This window comes from Protomyctophum bolini (assembly GCF_963924005.1).
Source record: "Protomyctophum bolini genome assembly, chromosome: 12".
NCBI lineage: Eukaryota > Metazoa > Chordata > Actinopteri > Myctophiformes > Myctophidae > Protomyctophum > Protomyctophum bolini.
The window spans coordinates 10,789,390-10,807,959 of record NC_137873.1 but is presented as its reverse complement, the minus strand read 5'-3'; the positions used below and the strand labels follow the sequence as shown (position 1 = coordinate 10,807,959).

At 45.1% G+C, this 18,570-nt stretch overlaps 1 protein-coding gene across 5 annotated transcripts in view; it reads right to left on the bottom strand.

Annotated features, from left to right (window-relative positions):
- LOC308325685 (supervillin-like) overlaps positions 1–18,570 on the bottom strand; it is an 82,951-nt gene that overhangs the window by 32,738 nt on the left and 31,643 nt on the right. For 4 of the 5 annotated variants that reach the window (XM_080778299.1, XM_080778296.1, XM_080778297.1 and 1 more), the window contains 8 exons: positions 14,668–16,857; positions 13,902–14,117; positions 12,613–12,650; positions 12,419–12,483; positions 11,857–11,990; positions 11,465–11,536; positions 9,698–10,040; positions 1,641–2,454 (listed from right to left, as the gene is read on the bottom strand). In XM_080778299.1, the coding sequence (XP_080634425.1) occupies positions 1,641–2,454; positions 9,698–10,040; positions 11,465–11,536; positions 11,857–11,990; positions 12,419–12,483; positions 12,613–12,650; positions 13,902–14,117; positions 14,668–16,857 (3,872 nt within the window). The remainder of the gene's footprint in view (positions 1–1,640; positions 2,455–9,697; positions 10,041–11,464; positions 11,537–11,856; positions 11,991–12,418; positions 12,484–12,612; positions 12,651–13,901; positions 14,118–14,667; positions 16,858–18,570) is intronic. The other variant, XM_080778298.1, reaches the window with a different exon arrangement.

Genomic DNA, 18,570 nt, shown 5'->3' with positions numbered 1-18,570 from the left:
TTACAGTGTATTCACAGTGCGTAGGTGTTAATCACACTATAGTATATGATGCAGCAGATGCACTAGAGGCTGCACACCAGTCACAGTCTCTTCATGCAGGAGTAAATGGAAAGAAAGGCCCAGAGGCTGCAGACAAAGATCTCATTGTGTCCTCCCCTGCACTCTACATCCTTCATTCACCACTGTAGCCCCGTCACAAGTATCACATCATCATCTAATGGCAATTATTTATATATATTTTGTCGCAATCGTCATAATCATTTCCATGTTGAAAAATGTAAAAAAAAAAATAAGTAAAAAAATTAAAAGCTGAAATAGCAGATTTACATCACGTTGAACGCCTGTAGATCTGCTATTTCCGTTATTTCTTTAACCTTTTTTTTTAAGTAGGTGAATGTCAGTAATAACTATGTATATTTCAGTTATTTGTCAAATTTGATCATCTGAGCATTTTTTTTCATTAGCAGGCAAACAGAAATGTGTTCTTTATTCATAATGTTTAACCCATGTGTTTAAAGCATCATGTTATACTTTAGCTATTGAAAAATAGCAGATCAGCAAGCTCATAGCGTGGCACTCAGTGCCGCACTACGAGCTTGTAGATCTGCTATTTTTGAAAAATTGTGAAAATGTGTACAGTATATGTCTTTATGTCCCTGTGTGCTAGTATCTTACAGTACAGTACTGTATATGTCTTTATGTCCCTGTGTGCTAGTATCTTACAGTACAGTACTGTATATGTCTTTATGTCCCTGTGTGCTAGTATGTTACAGTACAGTACTGTATATGTCTTCATGTCCCTGTGTGTTAGTATGTTACAGTACAGTACTGTATATGTCTTCATGTCCCTGTGTGCTATATGTACAGTACTGTATATGTCTTCATGTCCCTGTGTGTTAGTATGCACAGTACTGTATAATGTATATGTGTGCATCATGCATGAGAAAAAGACCATCCCTGGAAGCAATGTGCATTATTAGCACGTCAAAACCAGGTCAGCCCTGTTAACGGATTGTATAGCTGCAACGATATAAACCATGACACATGCAAAGAGACCACAGCCCATTCCTGGTCAAATACATAAATAAAAAACATGCATGCATGCATGCAGACATCTATAGATGCATGCATGCATGCAGACATCTAGAGACGCATGCATGCATGTAGACATCTCTGCATGCTGACAAACTGCCTGTCAGGGGGACCACTGGTTCCTCTTTATAGACAAAGGAAGCCACAGGGCAAATACATGGAAAGATATGCTAATTAGATTCAGCACCAGACCAGACATCTCTCTCTCTCTCTCTCTCTGTATCCCTCCATGTGTACACTAACTAAATCACATACCCCCGAGTGAGACAAGTGTGTGCAGCAGGCGGAAAGCGAGCGTGTGTGGAAACACTCTGCATGAGACAATGAGGATAATTGGAATCGCCCCATCGTGACAACGTCTCCTCTCTCTCTCTCTCTCTCTGTCTCTCTCTCTCCATCTTTCCCCTCTCTCACTTTCCTGTCAGTTGCCTACTTGCCTTACTTCATCTCTCCATCTCTACAGTACAGTATGTACCTCTCTCTGTCTCATATTGTCTTCCTCCACCTCTCCATCATTGGTTTTCTCCGTACCGGAGGAGCCTCCTTACCTGAGACGGGAGCCCGGCTCCTGCCACCGCTCCGTTCTGTGCGCTGCAGCTCGTGTGTGGAGGACGTGTGTGCCTCTCTCAGGAAGCCTCCCCCTCCTCCTCCTTCTGCCCTCTCCCTCCTCTCCTGGGAGTCTCCCTCAGCGGCTCGCCGGCTGGACAGCGGCTCCGGCTCCGGCTCGCCCCTCCTGACAGGGGGGGTGTTGTCGAGGAGCGGAGGCTGGGGCTCCGGCACTGGGGGCTGATGCTGCTGCTGCGTCTGTCTCTCCCTGTGCCTGTCGGGGGAGTGCAGACGCCCCTTACCGCCGCTGCCTCCGCGGCTCTCCTCTCCGGCTCCTCCTCCCCACTGTCTCCCCCTCCCCTCCGGCTCCTCCTCCCCCCCCTGCCTCTCCGCCAGCTGCCGGTGCCCGGCGGAGGAGCGGAGGGCAGAGGTCGCCTCCGCCGTGGCGGGGGGAGGGGGTGCGGGGCCTTTGAGACTGCGGTGGTCGGAGAGGGGAGGGGAGGTGGTCGGTGGCTCCAGCTCAGGGGGGCTGGGGTCCCCACTTCTCTGGATCATGGAGAAGTACCTCAGCCCCATCTCCTGGCGGCTGCCGGCAGTGCCGCCGGAGGTAGGGGGGGGCTGGGGCTGCTGTTGGGCGGGACTGTAAGGGACAGAGGTGGACGTCCCCACTAGGGGGACACAGTCGTCGTCTCTGCCGCCGCCACCGGCTGTCGTCATGGTTACGGTGGTGACGGAGGCCTGGGAGGTGACGGCGGCCACGGAGCGGACCAGAGACGCCGACAGAGGCTCCAGTTTGACCCCGTCGCCATTCTGAAGCTGGAGGTCAGGAGGTCAGGAGGTCAGGAGGGACACAGGGTATGGAAGACAGAGGACAGAAACAGAGTGTCAGACATTAGGACGGACAGGAGGGACGTTATTATAGGCCTGTCACAATTATTACAGAACCGCCCAATCGCAATCATTTGAGATAATCGCAATTATTTTTGCATTATCGCCAATCGTTTCCAAATGTCCATACATTTGAAAATAGCAGAACTACAAGCTTACAACATGTACATGTAGATCAACTATTTCCACTATTTTATAACATAGCGGAAATAGTTGATTTTTTTTTAAATGCGTCAGTGATATCTTTGTATATTTAAATTATTTGTCATATCTGCCCTGTGCAATTTGTGATTACCAAGCCTAAGAGGCAAACAGAAATACAAAATGGAACGTTCAATGCAAAATACATGACACATAATCGTTATAGACGTTATGAATGAATACATGATGGATGGATGGATGGATGGATGGATGGATGGATGGACGGGTGGGTGAATGGATGGGTGAATGGATGGGTGAATGGATGGGAGACAGAAGCAGATTAGATTAGACTGGGCCATATACTGTACAGTAAACAGATTATCAGCTGTACAGGCAAATCATTCATAATATGAACCTTCTACAGAGGCTGCATGTGGAAAGGTCAGTGCATGAATTAATTGAGCCAGCCATAAACCAATATAAAACAATTATTCTCCCCCATAACATCCATCCTCTGACATTAAGAAGCATCTCGTCTGACATTCACAAGCATTGTGTAATATCAGAGTTCAACTATACCAGACGCTGTGAATCTCTCGTTTTCAATTTGTGGTTCATTTTCAATCATTAGGGGGCACGGTGGCAGTCGGTAGCGCTTTTCGCCTCTAGAAGGTCCTGGATTCGATTCCCGCTGGGGACACTGTGGGCCCCCCTCAGTGCCCATACCTGAGGCCGGGTTGGCGAAATGGCCTTTCTGTGTGGAATTTGCATGTTCTTTTTTTCCAATAATTTGACAGCATGACGGCGAGACCATTTGACTTTTGTGATTCATATATCTGACACTGATGTGGCCCATCTTTACCTAGACCAGCCATATTTCAATCCAGCCTGCAGTCACAGTGGCATGTTTAAGTCTAGATTGAAATATAATGATTTTTTTATATGAAAAATGTGAACTCTATAGATGAACATTCAGAGTTTTGTCGCTACTCAACTTAAGAAACCGACAAAGAAGATATTTTCCATTTCAAAATGATTGGGTTGCAATTTGTGCACTGAACTGTATATTTTCATTCTGCAGTGCAGACATTCAATATCAAAGGCAGATTTGACCTCATTATAATTGTGAGGGGGAAGCAGTTTTTGTGAAAGGCCAAAAGTGGATACAGCGCAGCATGATGAAACACACAGTGCTAGTTATGTTATATGTATGAGAAAGCGTGTAAGAGCTGCTAACTTGTAGCTGATATAAAAGAGGTGCTCTTTTAGAGCCTCCAAAACAAACAACATGGAGGGGCCTGAGCTCTCAGAAGCAATCATAAAGTATGTATGTATGTATGTATGTATGTATGTAGCAGTTCATTTCCATATAGGAATGACTGGCACTTTTGTTACATTTGCCCTCGTTTTCCCTGTGTTTCTAAAAGGGGCCAAACAAAGGGAAATAGAAACCTTGCAGGGAGGAATATATAGTTTGTGATCTGCTCCCCAAATCAGATCGGATGTCGCTGAAAAATACATTTTGAATTGCTCGCATTGCAGGAAATCTCCTCTTTCCTCATCTTGGCTTTCTAATGGTGGGTATATTATTTGAGCCATTTAATTTTTTTTTTTTACATATTTCATAAATAAACATTTTACATCGCAGTGTAAATTTTACAGCTGGGATCCGGGGACCCTCAGGGGTCCTTGGGGGGTTCCAGGCAGGGAGTCCCCAGCAAAAGCATCACAATCATTTTAATCAGTTTGATTAGTGTTAAAACTTTGTACCATATAATATATATACCCAGTAACGAACCACGGCCAGGTCTACTTTAAAAACGTGCTCTCAAGTATATGGCTCATCTGTACTCATGAGACTCCTGTATAGCCTACAGTTTACATTATGGGGTGAAAACTAGTGGACTAGTGTCCTCGGGTACGGAATGACATTCCAAATCATGTGAAAGCTGAGCAGGCGAGGGAGCGGAGAGGGCAGGACGTCAGTCGTACTCAGGCAAGGTACGAAGCAATCATACTTAATATGGAAAGAAGCCCTGGAAGCTTCCCCAAGCGACGCATGGCAGCATGAACAATGGCCACTACAGCATGAATACAACTTAAGGCGTGGTGATCTTACATGTTCCTCCTCTTAGATGACCTCTTACATATAGCAAAGATGCAACTGTCGGCTCTGCATCCTGCGTGTGGACAGTCAGCACTGATTTAATTTGTAATGTAATTGTTCAGTCGTATGTCTCACACGTTAGATATTGTGATATATAGCGTTGCCTCCACTGTGAAGTTCTCACTTGTCGGTGATGATTGGGGATGCCCTGTCATCTGCTGGTATTGGTCTCCTATTGTATCAAGTCCAGAGTCAACACGGCCATCTATCAGGATATTTTAGAGCATGGCAAGCTTCACGGAGATGCTGATTTTCCTTTCCAGCTCGATTTGGCACCTGCCCACAATACCAAAACTACTAGTGCACTGACGGTGAAAATAACCGAACTGAAGTCAAGATTGAAAATTGACTATTTTCGTTACGTGACGCCATGTGCGACAACATATACACCTGGCTTAACCAGCAAAGCATAGTCGAGGTGAGGTCATTACAGTTTACTGACATTCCACACTCGTTTTCTCAGAATGGATGCTGGTTAGAGCAGCGGTTCCCAAACTGCTCTGGAACAGGAGGAACCCACTTGAAAATAAAAAGAGTTCACGGCCCACCCACCGGACTTAACAGAAGTGTTCAGATGGGGAGGCCACGTGCATTTTCAGAGCATGTTTACTTACTAGTGATCAATCAATCAATTGATTCACGTAATTATGTAACATATTGTACGTTAAGTTCATATTCATCGGTATTACAGAGAAAACATATTTTTAGAAGAATAGTACATAGTAATAATAATAAAATGAGAGCTGATCAGATGTTAGTTACTGGGTCTTGGGAGACATAGAAACTATACAGTGCTGAAAAGCCAATAGTCCCACTAAAAATGGGAGTACTTCTTCCATCACAGGCTGACTGTCAGGTACAGGCTGCACAGAGGACAGCATCCTACCTCCAGGCAGTACAGTACAGTATAGTCATAGTGCACCGAAGACAAAGGAAAACATCCTTTGCTGCTGCAGTAAAATGTTACTGACCTGGAAGTGGACAGCCTCTAGCTGAGGGGCTAGCCCAATAAGAAGCTTCCATACTACTGTAGACGTTCAGCACGGTGGTGGAAACGTAATGGGTCGTGAAGAGGCAAACAGCGAGCTATGAACCGGCAGTGACCAAATGAGGTCACACAGCCTCGGAGCTACACCGGAGTCACACTGTCACTGTGTTTTCTTTTGTAACACTGTGAGGATTTGAGTGTATATAGTGAACACTGCGGCAGTGATTTTTGTAACATTGTGTTTTTTTTATCCCACAATGTTGCTACCCATTCTTTGTGTCAATTATCAAATGTAATCCTGGGCGTTACACTTCCTCTGACAACCTGGGGAGAGCAACAGATTGACCTCATGCTTCCTTCTATGCATGAGGAGTCCAAGCCACTTCTTCTCACCTGAAGGGGGGGGGGGGGGGGGATTTCCCCGTTGGATGTAGCGCGTGGAAGGAACACGTTATTCCAACCAGTTCCTTCCCCTCCATCAAGCAGTTTAGAGACCAGGATTACTGCATGTTTTTTGTGAGGATACCACTACTTACCCTAGGGGACACGGGGAGAACATGCAAACTCCACACCTGCCTGTACGTTTTAACCGTACGTCTATCTTTTTGTCTCGTCTTATTTTTTGTTTCATTAAAATCCAGTATTATGTAGTGTGTATTGTGCTACTGTTGTCGTCAGTGGAGTCTTATGCAGATCTGCTGTACCAACATTTCACTGCTTGAACCTCTAGGCGTGACAATCCTCTAGTTTTATGACAAATGAAACCCTGTTGATTCTCCTCTGATTAATTAGACTGAAGTTTCAACACGGTTAGTTCACTGCTCAACGTTGCACCTGCACTTTGCCGATCTTAAAGGAGAACACCACACCAAAACACACTGGCCATGCATCTACCTTCATCCCTGTGCCATCATCCATAGTGCCCTTGATTTTTCTCATAGATGCCCCCTCCTCTACATCTCCCTCTGACTCCCCCCTCCCCTCCCACAGCTTGCATTTGCGCATGTTGTCCTCCTTCTAATGTGGGTATTTAGATAGCTCCAAACTTTTTTTTTTTTTCACGTATCGTATTATTATAGTATACTGAGACTCACGCATGCGCAGTTTTCACTCTAGGCCAGCCGTTACATGTAATCTCAGACGTAGTCGATTCCAGACGAGATTCTCGCGAGACGCGCGAGACTTCAAGCTCCTGTCAACTCAACTCTGTGCTCTGCTCTTCCACGCCGCCGCCTACCACTTGTGTTTACATTGTTTAATTACATTCGCACGCGTGTCAAGCATTCCTACTAGTTGTCTAGTTTCATTTATTTGAGCAACAACATGCCTCGTTGTATATATCCAGGCTGTTCAACCGCAAAGACTAGGTCAACTCTAAAGAGAAAAAGTTTTCATGCGATACCTACTTTGAGGAGACGTTGGCTTCTAGCACTACAGATGGATCTCAATAGCTCAGATGAGCAGACTCAAGGACGCATTATTTGCAGCGATCACTTCAAGGCAGATGATTTTCGTCCAAAACAACAAGAAGAAGAAACTATCTGCCTCGCTACATAAAAAGAAGGGTCACGGTCTGACCCAGGACCTTGTAGCTGTGAGGCAACAGCACTACTGAATGCCGATAAATACTATTGACTTCACACTGCACATTGAACACTTTGAATAAAAAATGTAAATGCCAAACTAGTGGGAATTACTACTGCTAAAATGGTGCTGCGTCAATTTATAACTACCTACTCCAGACTTATGTTACTTATCTACATACAAATTATATATATATATTTTTTTCATTCATTTTCCTGTATTGAATCTGTGTAACACTATATTGTTGTTACTTCCAATAAGAATTGAGCATATTGGCTGAAGCGTGTCATTCTGTGACTCATTTAAAAAATGCACCCCAAAATAGTATGTATGATTGACATTATTTTAAAGGTTTGTCAATAGTACAATATTAATATATATAGTATCAATAGAAATACAATATAATGAATTATATTTGAAATAACACTGGCATTTAGATTAGATAAATAATGAGCCAACAGCATGAATTTCTATGGCAACTGTTATAGTCACATGGAAGGAAATTATAAATAATACAAATAGGTTTTTATAACAGTGACATTTATTAATTATAATGACAACATTATAAAAGCCAGTCGTTATATTGTAATTTACTTTCAATTTGAAAATGGATTGAAATGAACAAGGGAGAGAAACATTGTAGAAATTAGGCTATTCATCTCTAGGAAAAACCAACACTGATATCTCCTGCTTCCTCTAAGAATCCACGATACAGCCCGGATGGTGAGGGGTAGATGCTTCTTATTTTGGAAACCAAACATGATGGCAAAACAATTCTGTTGCCTTTCCCAAGCGTTTCTCCACGGAGGACGAACTCCAACACAATCCTATAGGAGGCTAGTCTGCATTGCCTGTGTTCGAAGAGAAAAGTTTTAGAAAAGGATTACAATAGGATTACAATTTACAACAATGTGTATGCTTGGTAGATATAGGCCTCTATCTGAGGTATAATATTCAGGGGGAGGGGGTGAATAGCCTCCCTGCTTGCATGCATTTATTTATTTTCCAGAATGTCAACGTTCATAAATACAAGTCATGTAATGGTGAATGATTAGATTTAGATCCGTTATTCACTTATGTATAATCATTGTAGGTAATTAGTAATTATAATAGTAGGCTACGTTGTTGTAGACTATACTTACTCAACGGATAGGTGCCCGTCTTCTCCTTCTGGTTTTGGTCGTTTGTCCCAGTTTATTTTCTTGGTCAGAAAAAATAATTCCAATACTCCTCTGTCGAGTAGATGGGGTAGAGGTAGATCTGCATTGTCTGTGATGCATGAGCGACGACGAGAAACACCTACTGTCTCTGTGTTTTCATCATCACTATACAGGCTTCGACCTCCACTCTTCCCATTCTCTGCTGCATTTACATTCCACTTCCAATGGCTTTAAATCGCAGTTTCCACATGAACACCAAAATAAATCCTCGGTTCTCTGCCGTACGCCTGGAAGGGGAACAGTAGAACCACCAGCTGCCTCGTTCATCCGTGCCTCCTCCATTAGACGCATATCTTCGTCGGTATACTCTGGCTCGTATAAGTAGGGCTCCTCGCCATATTCAAAATCTTCAGACATATACTCAACATCTTCTTCAACTTCGGCCATTATGAAACTAGTCTAGTTTGTTAATAATACAGAAAGATAAGGACTATAATGATGCGACGCGATCAGTCATCAGATTGCATGTAAACAAACAAGAGGGAGACTGGGAGAGATAGTGGATCACAGTTGAAAGGAGCGCTCCAGCTTGAAGTCTCGCGCGTCTCGCGAGAATCTCGTCTGGAATCGACTACGTCTGGGATTACATGTAACGGCTGGCCTAGAGTGAAAACTGCGCATGCGTGAGTCTCAGTATACTATAATAATACGATACGTGAAAAAAAAATAAAGTTTGGAGCTATCTAAATACCCACATTAGAAGGAGGACAACATGCGCAAATGCAAGCTGTGGGAGGGGAGGGGGGAGTCAGAGGGAGATGTAGAGGAGGGGGCATCTATGAGAAAAATCAAGGGCACTATGGATGATGGCACAGGGATGAAGGTAGATGCATGGCCAGTGTGTTTTGGTGTGGTGTTCTCCTTTAATTATGTTGACTCTTTCTAGTTTAATTTCCCCCCCCCCCATTTTTCTCTTGATCAAAACCATGGTGAAGGCTCCAGGTTAGGTCACAAGCAAGGTGGCTAAGATGTCGTAGTGATGCTCCTCTGTTTGCTTGTTTGATTTGAATGAGCATTGGTCATTGTCGCCGTAATCTGCCCTATACATGTAGCTCAGTGAAATGAGTGTACCTGCTCCACCTCTCCCTGGGTGATGGGTTGGGTCTGGAAGCGTGTGTTGGCCCTGCGTTGGCGGGTGTCCCCCCTGGACGCGGCTCCGACCGCGCTTTCAGCCACAGCCGCAGCCACGGCCACGGCCCCGGCTCCGGCTTCGGCCCCGGGCCCCTCCGAGAGCCGGTTGAACAGGGCCATCTTCTCGGACAGACTGAGCGTGGACAGGTCGGGCTCGTCTGGGTTGGGTTTCTGCCCGTCACCCGGTCCTTCTTCCACCCCCCCTGGGCCTGGAAGGGGCGGCGGCTCTACGTTCTCCTTCTCCGGGTCCTGGGCCCCTGCGTCAGGCTGGGAGGAGTGGAGGCTGCATGGGGAGTGAAATGAGACCGCAGTTTAGGGTCCATTTGTGGGTCGCCGAGGCATTTTCATGGGTGCCTTTTTTTCATGAATTAAAAACCAATTGAATGATTTTTGTGTTTCAGTAATTTCATGAAGAAATAAAAGAAAATTCAAAGAAATTAGAAAACAAATGTTAATAAGTAGTGACAATAGCTGATCTACAATCTCACAACGTGGCACGAAGCGACACGTTGTGTAACTTGTAGATCTGCTGTTTTACTTTTCACTAGTTTGGGTCCTGGGGCCAAACGTCTAATTTCTGAAGCAACTGTACAGATATGTTTAAATGTATGTAAACGAATGTTCATTTAATTAAATTCTTTCATTTTGTGTAATTTAAAAGAAAAACAAATATATATATATATGTATGCCTTTGTTTTCACTTGTTTTTCTATTGATGATTTATTTTTAATATACTGTTCTTAATTTATTTTCTTTTTTTTACAAAGAAAAATGCATTGGTAATGGTATACAAAATACAAGATATTGACAAGACAAAATCTACAAAACATAAACGCCAATCTAAACTGCAATAAATAATAAATGAGCCGATATGAGAATGAATGCACTACATTGTCCTGCCATAGTCATAAGGGTCGTCTTCACATATCCTAAAATTAACACTGGAGGCTTTCTCCTAATTCAGATCCCAGGAGCAGTAACAGAGATATAAGTAGAATACAATGAGTACAATGTTCCTGGTACAGTCATGCAATGCATTGGACTGTGGTTGGTTTGTTATGTTTAACCTTGGTCACTAAACACAATTGGAGGCGTGCAAAGCCAGCAACCCTGAGAGCTTTAACCAGCTTGGCCTTTGGCCTTTCTATACAATATCTGATCCTTGTCATCGTCAATTCATTTCCATTTAACCCTGGCGTTTTCAGAAAAAGCAGATATATAAGCTCACAGCGGGTCGCAATGCAAGTGTGCACTTGTGGATCAGCTGCCTATGCTATTTTGTTGTATGACCAAGCATATAGGCCTTAAAGTGGTTAATGAGCTATTGTGTAGACAACACCTTCATCCCTCTATAAGGAGTAAATGGCTATTCCTGGTAAAGAAGCTTACATGTGAGCCAACACCAATCGGAAGTAATGTGAGCTGGGTGAAGTAAAGCACATGGCCCAGCAGAGGGGAGTATAGTAGAATAAAATGGAAGCTGCACAACGCAAACGGATATCAGTGCAGAAATGTAATATGAACATGGACCCAGTAGCACATAACGAGGTGGGTAAAGGCTTAGGAGAGGGAGGCATGAGGCAGCCCGACCATGCATGTGAGCATGTGCACACACACACACACACACACACACACACACACACACACACACACACACACACACACACACACACACACACACACACACACACTCCAGGTCAGTTGTACCTGAAGGTGTTGGCTAGAGCAGGACTGGATGCACGTGCTACAGCCACAGGTTGTGAAGACATGGCAGGGTCACTTTATAGTGTCATGCACGCACACATGCACGCACACGCACACACACACACACACACACACACACACAAGAAGAAGACGAGCAACACGAGAACAGAGGAAAAAACACACTGAGGAAGATGACGATGATTAGGGTCAAAGGAAGAGAAGAGAAGAGAAGAGAAGAGAAGAGAAGAGAAGAGAAGAGAAGAGAAGAGAAGAGAAGAGAAGAGAAGAGAAGAGAAGAGAAGAGAAGAGAAGAGAAGAGAAGAGACTGAAATCGAACCTAAACTGAAAACGCTAAGGTAAAACAAGTGAAAGTAGCACATTGGTGTGACACCTACGAGGCAGTGATGTTGTCCACCTCCTTGTTGGTGACAGGCTGTGTGTGTGAGCGGTCCTGCACTCTCCTCAGGCGCCTCTCCACCGCAGCGTTGCGAGACCGAGGCTTTGGCACGTCAGACGTCCTCTCCAGTTCCTGGAAGGACAAAGGACATATGCAATATACTGTAAATGCAAACGGCAAGGCAGTAAATAAAACATCTACTGATTCGGGTCTTGCAACAGACACCCTCCTCCAGGCGACCCGGCCAATTAAGGCTGATCAGACCCGGCCTGTGTCCAAGTTGCATGCTAGAGCCCCCACTGTCGCTTGGGGGTTCAGAACTCGAGCTACAGCCTCGGTGGAACTCGAGGCTGAATTTAAACCCTCCTTGCTAGTTGTACTACAGTCTGTAGCTTTTGGGTTCCTCCTCACAGAAGAAGTGAGTATTGATACTACAGCATATAAATAGTTAGCCTGCCATTAAAGTTATGACTATTATTAAGATCACTCCTGAATTTTATGTTGCCGTTTCCCCCTAAAATAGATATATAATAATAGTTTAAACAAAGTGTGTTGCGTACCCTGAAAAGTGATCTCTTCGCTGCCACGCTCATCTTGGCTCTTTCGTCGAGTGTTTCCTCACCCACTGGAAAATAAAAAAATAAAAAAAGGTTAGCAACTTAAGGAGGACATTTAAGTTAAGTTAAGTTGATTATGAGTTATGATTTATCTTATGTGCATCAAACATGAAGAAGTTGACAAAGACAGGACTTGCTTTCAGTATCCTGCAGCTGGGTGGGACTCAAACGGGACCTGAGGGGGAGACATGAAAAGTCAACCACAGCATCTTTCAGTGTGAATGATTGAACCCTCATCACCATTAATCCTGAAATCATAAAACCACATAAACCCATTAAGCCCCGAGATCGATTCTGAAGAACCCATGCTATACATCGTTGCTAGCAGGCAGAAACCTTGTATCTACATATTTTAACTTTATGCTGTTTGTTGATTACGTCATAATGGCAGCCAAGTCTATGGGATGTTTTATGTTTGGTTTTAGAGCACAGTCCACAGCCAAGTCTGTGGACTGTTTGTGTAGGGTACAAAATGACGACACAAGACACCATGTGGCTGGTGGTTGCCCCTCACGTCGAGTGTGATTTTATTTAGTAAAGGAATGCCTTAAGCCCACCACACACCGGCTGCGTCCGCCGCGCGGCGCACAGCCGCCTCCATTATTTTCAATGAAGCTATCGCACACCGGCTCCGTCCGCCGCGTCGCTTGGCTTTACTTGATCATAGTACAGCGTCGCACAAAAGCATGATCAAATGAAACAGGTCCACAAGCTCAAAATACAGCGCAAAGCGACATGTTTTGAGCTTGTAGATCTGCTACTTTTGATGCTTTGGATTTTGAATCCTGAAAACATATGACATACGGTATGTATATGATGGGAATGGGAAAGCACTACAATGTAGTGCTTTCCCATTTTTAATGGATGAAGCCCTTTGGATAGAATCCCTTCCCTGTGACCTCTGTACAATTCAGAATTATATGAAGGTGAATGTACATAATATACTGGCTACGCATGTCTTGTTGTACATTAGGTCCGAAGCTTTGCATGTGAATTCTCGTCATATCCTTTTATCTTTTGTCACGAGACATGCCTCTTATTGTCAATTATTATTGTCATTCCTGCACCTACGTTATTATGGGACCTTTATGTGATGAACAAAGCAATTCTGATTTCAATACAAACAGATTTGAACCTTTATGGGCGTCTGGTACTGAAAGCACCATAATGTGAAATACATAATGTCTCATCACCCTTGTAACGTTATTTTATTCTACTTTATTGCACATAATTCAGGCTTGTTTAATCTAAATCATTATAATAATGTTGAGGAAACTAGCTTGGAATATTATGGACCTCTATAGGAAGCGCAATTATATAACATAATGCCTGTCAACCAACGAATGCCGTGTACGGTGAGTGACAAATCCCAGTAGAACAATAAAGTGGATTTTGAAATAACATGGGTTTGGTCCTGCAGGCCTACCTATCAGACTCCAGGCGCTCTGCCGATGTGATGGGCTGCGTCCGATGCCTCTCGGACGCGCGACTGTCCCCCGGGGTGATGTAACGGCGAGGTCTCCTCGCACCCCTGTCCTGGTCCCTGTCCTTGTCCCGGTCCCTGTCCCTGTCCCGGTCCCGGTCAGTTCCACTGGCCGCTGGATCCACCTCCATGGCTGATAGATCTGCCTTCGTAGTCTCCCTTGTGAAGGAGAACATGTGCCAATTTGGACAGGGATGGACAAAGACGACACAGGGAGAGAGTGAGAGAACTATTAGCATCTTGTCATTTCGGGGACTTCACTGGAAACGGACAGAAGTTTACGATGGAGATTATTCAGACAAAGCACAGCTTAGGTTATTCTCATGGTATGCTGCATGAGCGTTTCACAGCAAACCCCTATAGTCAATAGCTGTTAGACACTCACATCAACATGCAGCAGAAAACAACTGCCATAAAGATTGAGTTGCTGGCGGAAAGTATGGTTCTTATTATTTCCCTGTGCTTTGTAATCACAATTATTAATCATGATCAGTGGTTCCAATTAGAGGACTGGTGAATAGAGGAACACGACTGCTCATTGGATTTATGAAACTCAGATATGATTTCTAATATCAAATATGTTACAATTATTAATTGTGAAAACAAAAAAAAACTGTGACTTGTTGTATTCATGCGGAATTAATTGTGCGGTCATGAGGGTTAGACAGCAGTCAGCGAGACCAGACAGTGTCCATGCCATGAGACCTACAGCTCAGGTTTCCGGTTGGCATTCTCCAGGTAGGAGTGTCGGAGCTGTGCCACTGATATCCTGGTATCCAGGGCACCCACCTCCCCGTTGGACACCCCTCCGTCCCTGGCAAGTTGCCCTGCTGCCGCTACCTCTCGGCTGGCTGCTGCTGCCATACTCCGGTACATAGCGGAGCGCTGGTTGACTCCTACATCTGACATGGAGCGAGTTCGGATCTTAGGCTTCATCTCTACGGCCCTGTGTCGGGCCTGGCGTACAGAGGGATCCTTCTGGAGGTAGACAGCTGAGTCAGATATGTGTTGACCTGGGGACTCTTGTTGCTCACGCTGCTGCTGATGCCTTTGAGGTTCATACTCCGGCTGTCTCTGGGGCCCTTGTTGCCTTTGAAACTCTTGCTGATGTATTTGGGCCTCAAGTTGTCTTTGGGCCTCAAGTTGTCTTTGGGCCTCTTGCTGATGTCTTTGGGCCTCAAGTTGTCTTTGGGCCTCTTGCTGATGTCTTTGGGCCTCAAGTTGTCTTTGGGCCTCTTGCTGATGTCTCTGGGCCTCAAGTTGTCTTTGGGCGTCTTGCTGTCTCTGAGCCTCAAGTTGTCTTTGGGCGTCTTGCTGTCTCTGGGCCTCAAGTTGTCTTTGGGCGTCTTGCTGTCTCTGGGCCTCTTGCTGATGTCTCTGGGCCTCAAGTTGTCTTTGGGCCTCTTGCTGTCTTTGGGCTTCTTGTAGTCTTTGGGCCTCTTGTAGTCTTTGGGCCTCCTGTAGTCTTTGGGCCTCCTGTAGTCTTTGGGCCTCTTGTAGTCTTTGAGCCTCCTGTAGTCTTTGAGCCTCCTGTAGTCTTTGAGCCTCTTGTTGCCTTTGGGCCTCTTGTAGTCTTTGAGCCTCTTGTAGTCTTTGAGCCTCCTGTAGTCTTTGAGCTTCCTGCAATCTTTGAGCCTCAAGGTGTCTTTGGGCCTCTTGCTGACTTTGGGCCTCAACTTGTATTTGGACCTCTTGCAGATGTCTTTGAGCATTGTATTGTGTTTCAGCCTCTTGTCTTTGGGCCTCTTGCTGTCGTCTTTGAGATTCTTGCCGATATCTTTGAGACTCTTGATGTCTTTGAGATTCTTGATGTCTTTGAGCCTCTTGTTGGGGCTCTTGCCAAAGTCTTTGGACCTCGTGTTGCCTTTGGTGCTCTTGCTGATCTCTCTGGGGCCTGTACTGTTGTTCACTCTGGGACTGTTGGTGATGTTCAGTTTTATATGGTTGCCTTTTGGGGTCAAATTGTTCAGCCTGGGGCTCATATTGTTCATGCCTTTGGGATTCCTGTTGATACCTTTGATGCTCGTATTGCAGGTGTCTTTGGGGTTCTTGTTGCTGCACATGGGACTCAAATTGGTTCGGCCCTTGAGATTCATATTGCTCCTTTTGAGGGTCGTACTCCAGCTGCCTTTGCAGTGCTTGTTGTTGTCTATAGGGTTGTTGATATTTTGGCTCTTCCTGGTGCCCAAGTTCAGTGGCTTGTTGCTGCCTGAGCTGATGGTGTGGGGAAGAGTGAGAGGGCACCACAGACATGAATTCTCTCTTCTCGGGGCTGTCGTGGCTGGAGATGGGTTGCTCTCTCCCTTTGTCCCTGAGCCTCTCTCTCCCCCTCTCCACGGGCCTCTCCTTGTCCCAGTCTTCGTCCACTCTGCTCCTCCTGCTCCCGCTGTCGTCAGAGGTCTCCCACTCCATCTCCTCATGCTGGCCCCTCTGAGGGTCATCCACGCTCTTCTGCCTGCGGCGAATCTCAGAGGGCAGCACAGCCTTCCGGCTCTTCAACAGTCCCGCCGTGTGGCCCTCCTCCTTCAGGGCCTGCTTGGCTTCTCTATTGGGGGCGAAGATTTGGTCTGCACTCACTCTCCTCCTCGGGGGGGCCTCTGGAGACGCCGTCAACTTAGCGGAGGAGTTTTCCGTAGCAGGCATGTTCCTGTATGACTGGGGATCCTGTGAGGGGATGGAGAGGTGGGTCTTGGTTGCTTCTGAGGGAAGGTATTCCACTTGTCCATGTGCAGGCTGGTACCCAGGGCTGGGCTGAGATTGGGGAACAGTCCTTTGGTAGCTAGGGTGCTCTGAGCGATGTGGTACGTTCCCCTGTCTGTTGGCCCCTTGCCTGTCTGGACTCCACTCTGGGGGCTTTTGTACGGTTTCATCCCTGGACATTCTTTCTCTGACTCGAATTCTTAAAATGGGAGGAACGGATGAGTGAGAATGGGATCATGGGTTGAATTAAGACAACATTCTCCAACATACTCTGAAATGGGAGATGGCTCAATATCATCAAATGCAGTAGATATTGATTCTGGAATGTAATTAATCTCAGCTCATTAATCGTTTTCACATCCAAATAGAAAAACACGACATGCTGATGTTCATGATATAATACCATACTGTAAGGGGACCAAGGTGAACTCTCTGAGACAAGGTCAAGTATCAGCATGTGCTGGGTTTAAATTTGAACCTCAGATCAAACGGCCTCGGCTCTGATGTCCTCAAACCAAAAGGTAAGCCAAACTATTTTAATCTTTGCCCCTTTGACCCACAGGAACTGATGGACGCATTAATCTCATTGCAGGTCACTAAGCTGGATGTAATTGATGGACCGCTGCTTCATTTGACCTGGCAGAGAGGTGTAAATAATGCTCACGCTTCTTGAGAACAGATATTTCTATTGCAGGTTAGCAGTAGCAGCTGAATGGGCCACACAGCAGGTAGAAGGAACTCATTGACAGAGTGGACTACTAGTGGAGTCAATAAGATACAACAGCAGTGACAACACAGAAAAGTGTGTGTGGGGAAGAATTCATTGGCATAACGACTAAATTGGGGAGAAAATGGGTTAAAATAATTGGCTACTCTAATTGTTATTATTATTTTGAATACATTTTAAAAGGATATTCAAGATGTCCAAATGTCCAAACCGTAACTAGGATTAAAATTAAACTATTCAATCTTTTAATATACAGTCATGCCGTTTACAAGGTTTCCATTTCCAATTACACAGCCACACATCCACATAGCTCAAAAGTTGGCTATGGACAGTATACCAACCAACTCTCACACGGACCACTTAACGAGGCAGTGATGCAGTATCTGGGTCATGTTCTGGTCCAAAAATATAGGCCAAATGACCCTTTCCCTTCTGGGTACAGAGGCTCATGGTGGGGCATTCATGCAGAGGACGGAAAAGCTGCTTTGGCTTTCTGTAGACTCCACGTCTGAGAGCCCACCGTCAACCTGCCACTTGCAGTACACTGAAACAGAACGTCATTTCAACAGGCAACGTGTCTTATGCAACAACATTGGCAATTGCATTCACAGCGTCCCAAAGCAAGAGGATGTAATATCATACGGGGTTAACAAGCTGCGTTGTAGAGCGGGGGCCCAACTTGGAGGGGGAGGGGGGGGGGGGGGGGGGTTGTGTGAACCACCTCAGTTGACAAGTGCTGAGTCTGTAGGACTCAACAATATCTAAACACATTGGTATTGGGAAAAAATAAAATAGAAGAAACATTTAGAGGAGTGTTTCTCAAACAGTGGGCCGGGACCCCCCCCCCCCCAAAAAATAATAATACACACATTTAAAAAATAGCCAATCTACAAGTGCCCGTGAGCTTGTATTTTCACTATTACTGAAATAGTCATTTATAATGTTTGTTTTGTTGTTGTTTTTTTGTTTAGGTCCAGAGGAGAGACCAAATGTATATTTTGGGTCTGGAACTAAAAAGGGAGGGAGGTATAGGGAACCCCTGATTTAGAAGGTCAACCAGCTCTGTTTCCTCTATAGCTGTCTTGTTGCCAGGCAACATCATCTAATGGTATGAGCCATATTGGCGTGAGCTGCATGTTTCACAGGGAGAGCTCTGACAGTACAGAGTGCTTGACTCAAATACAA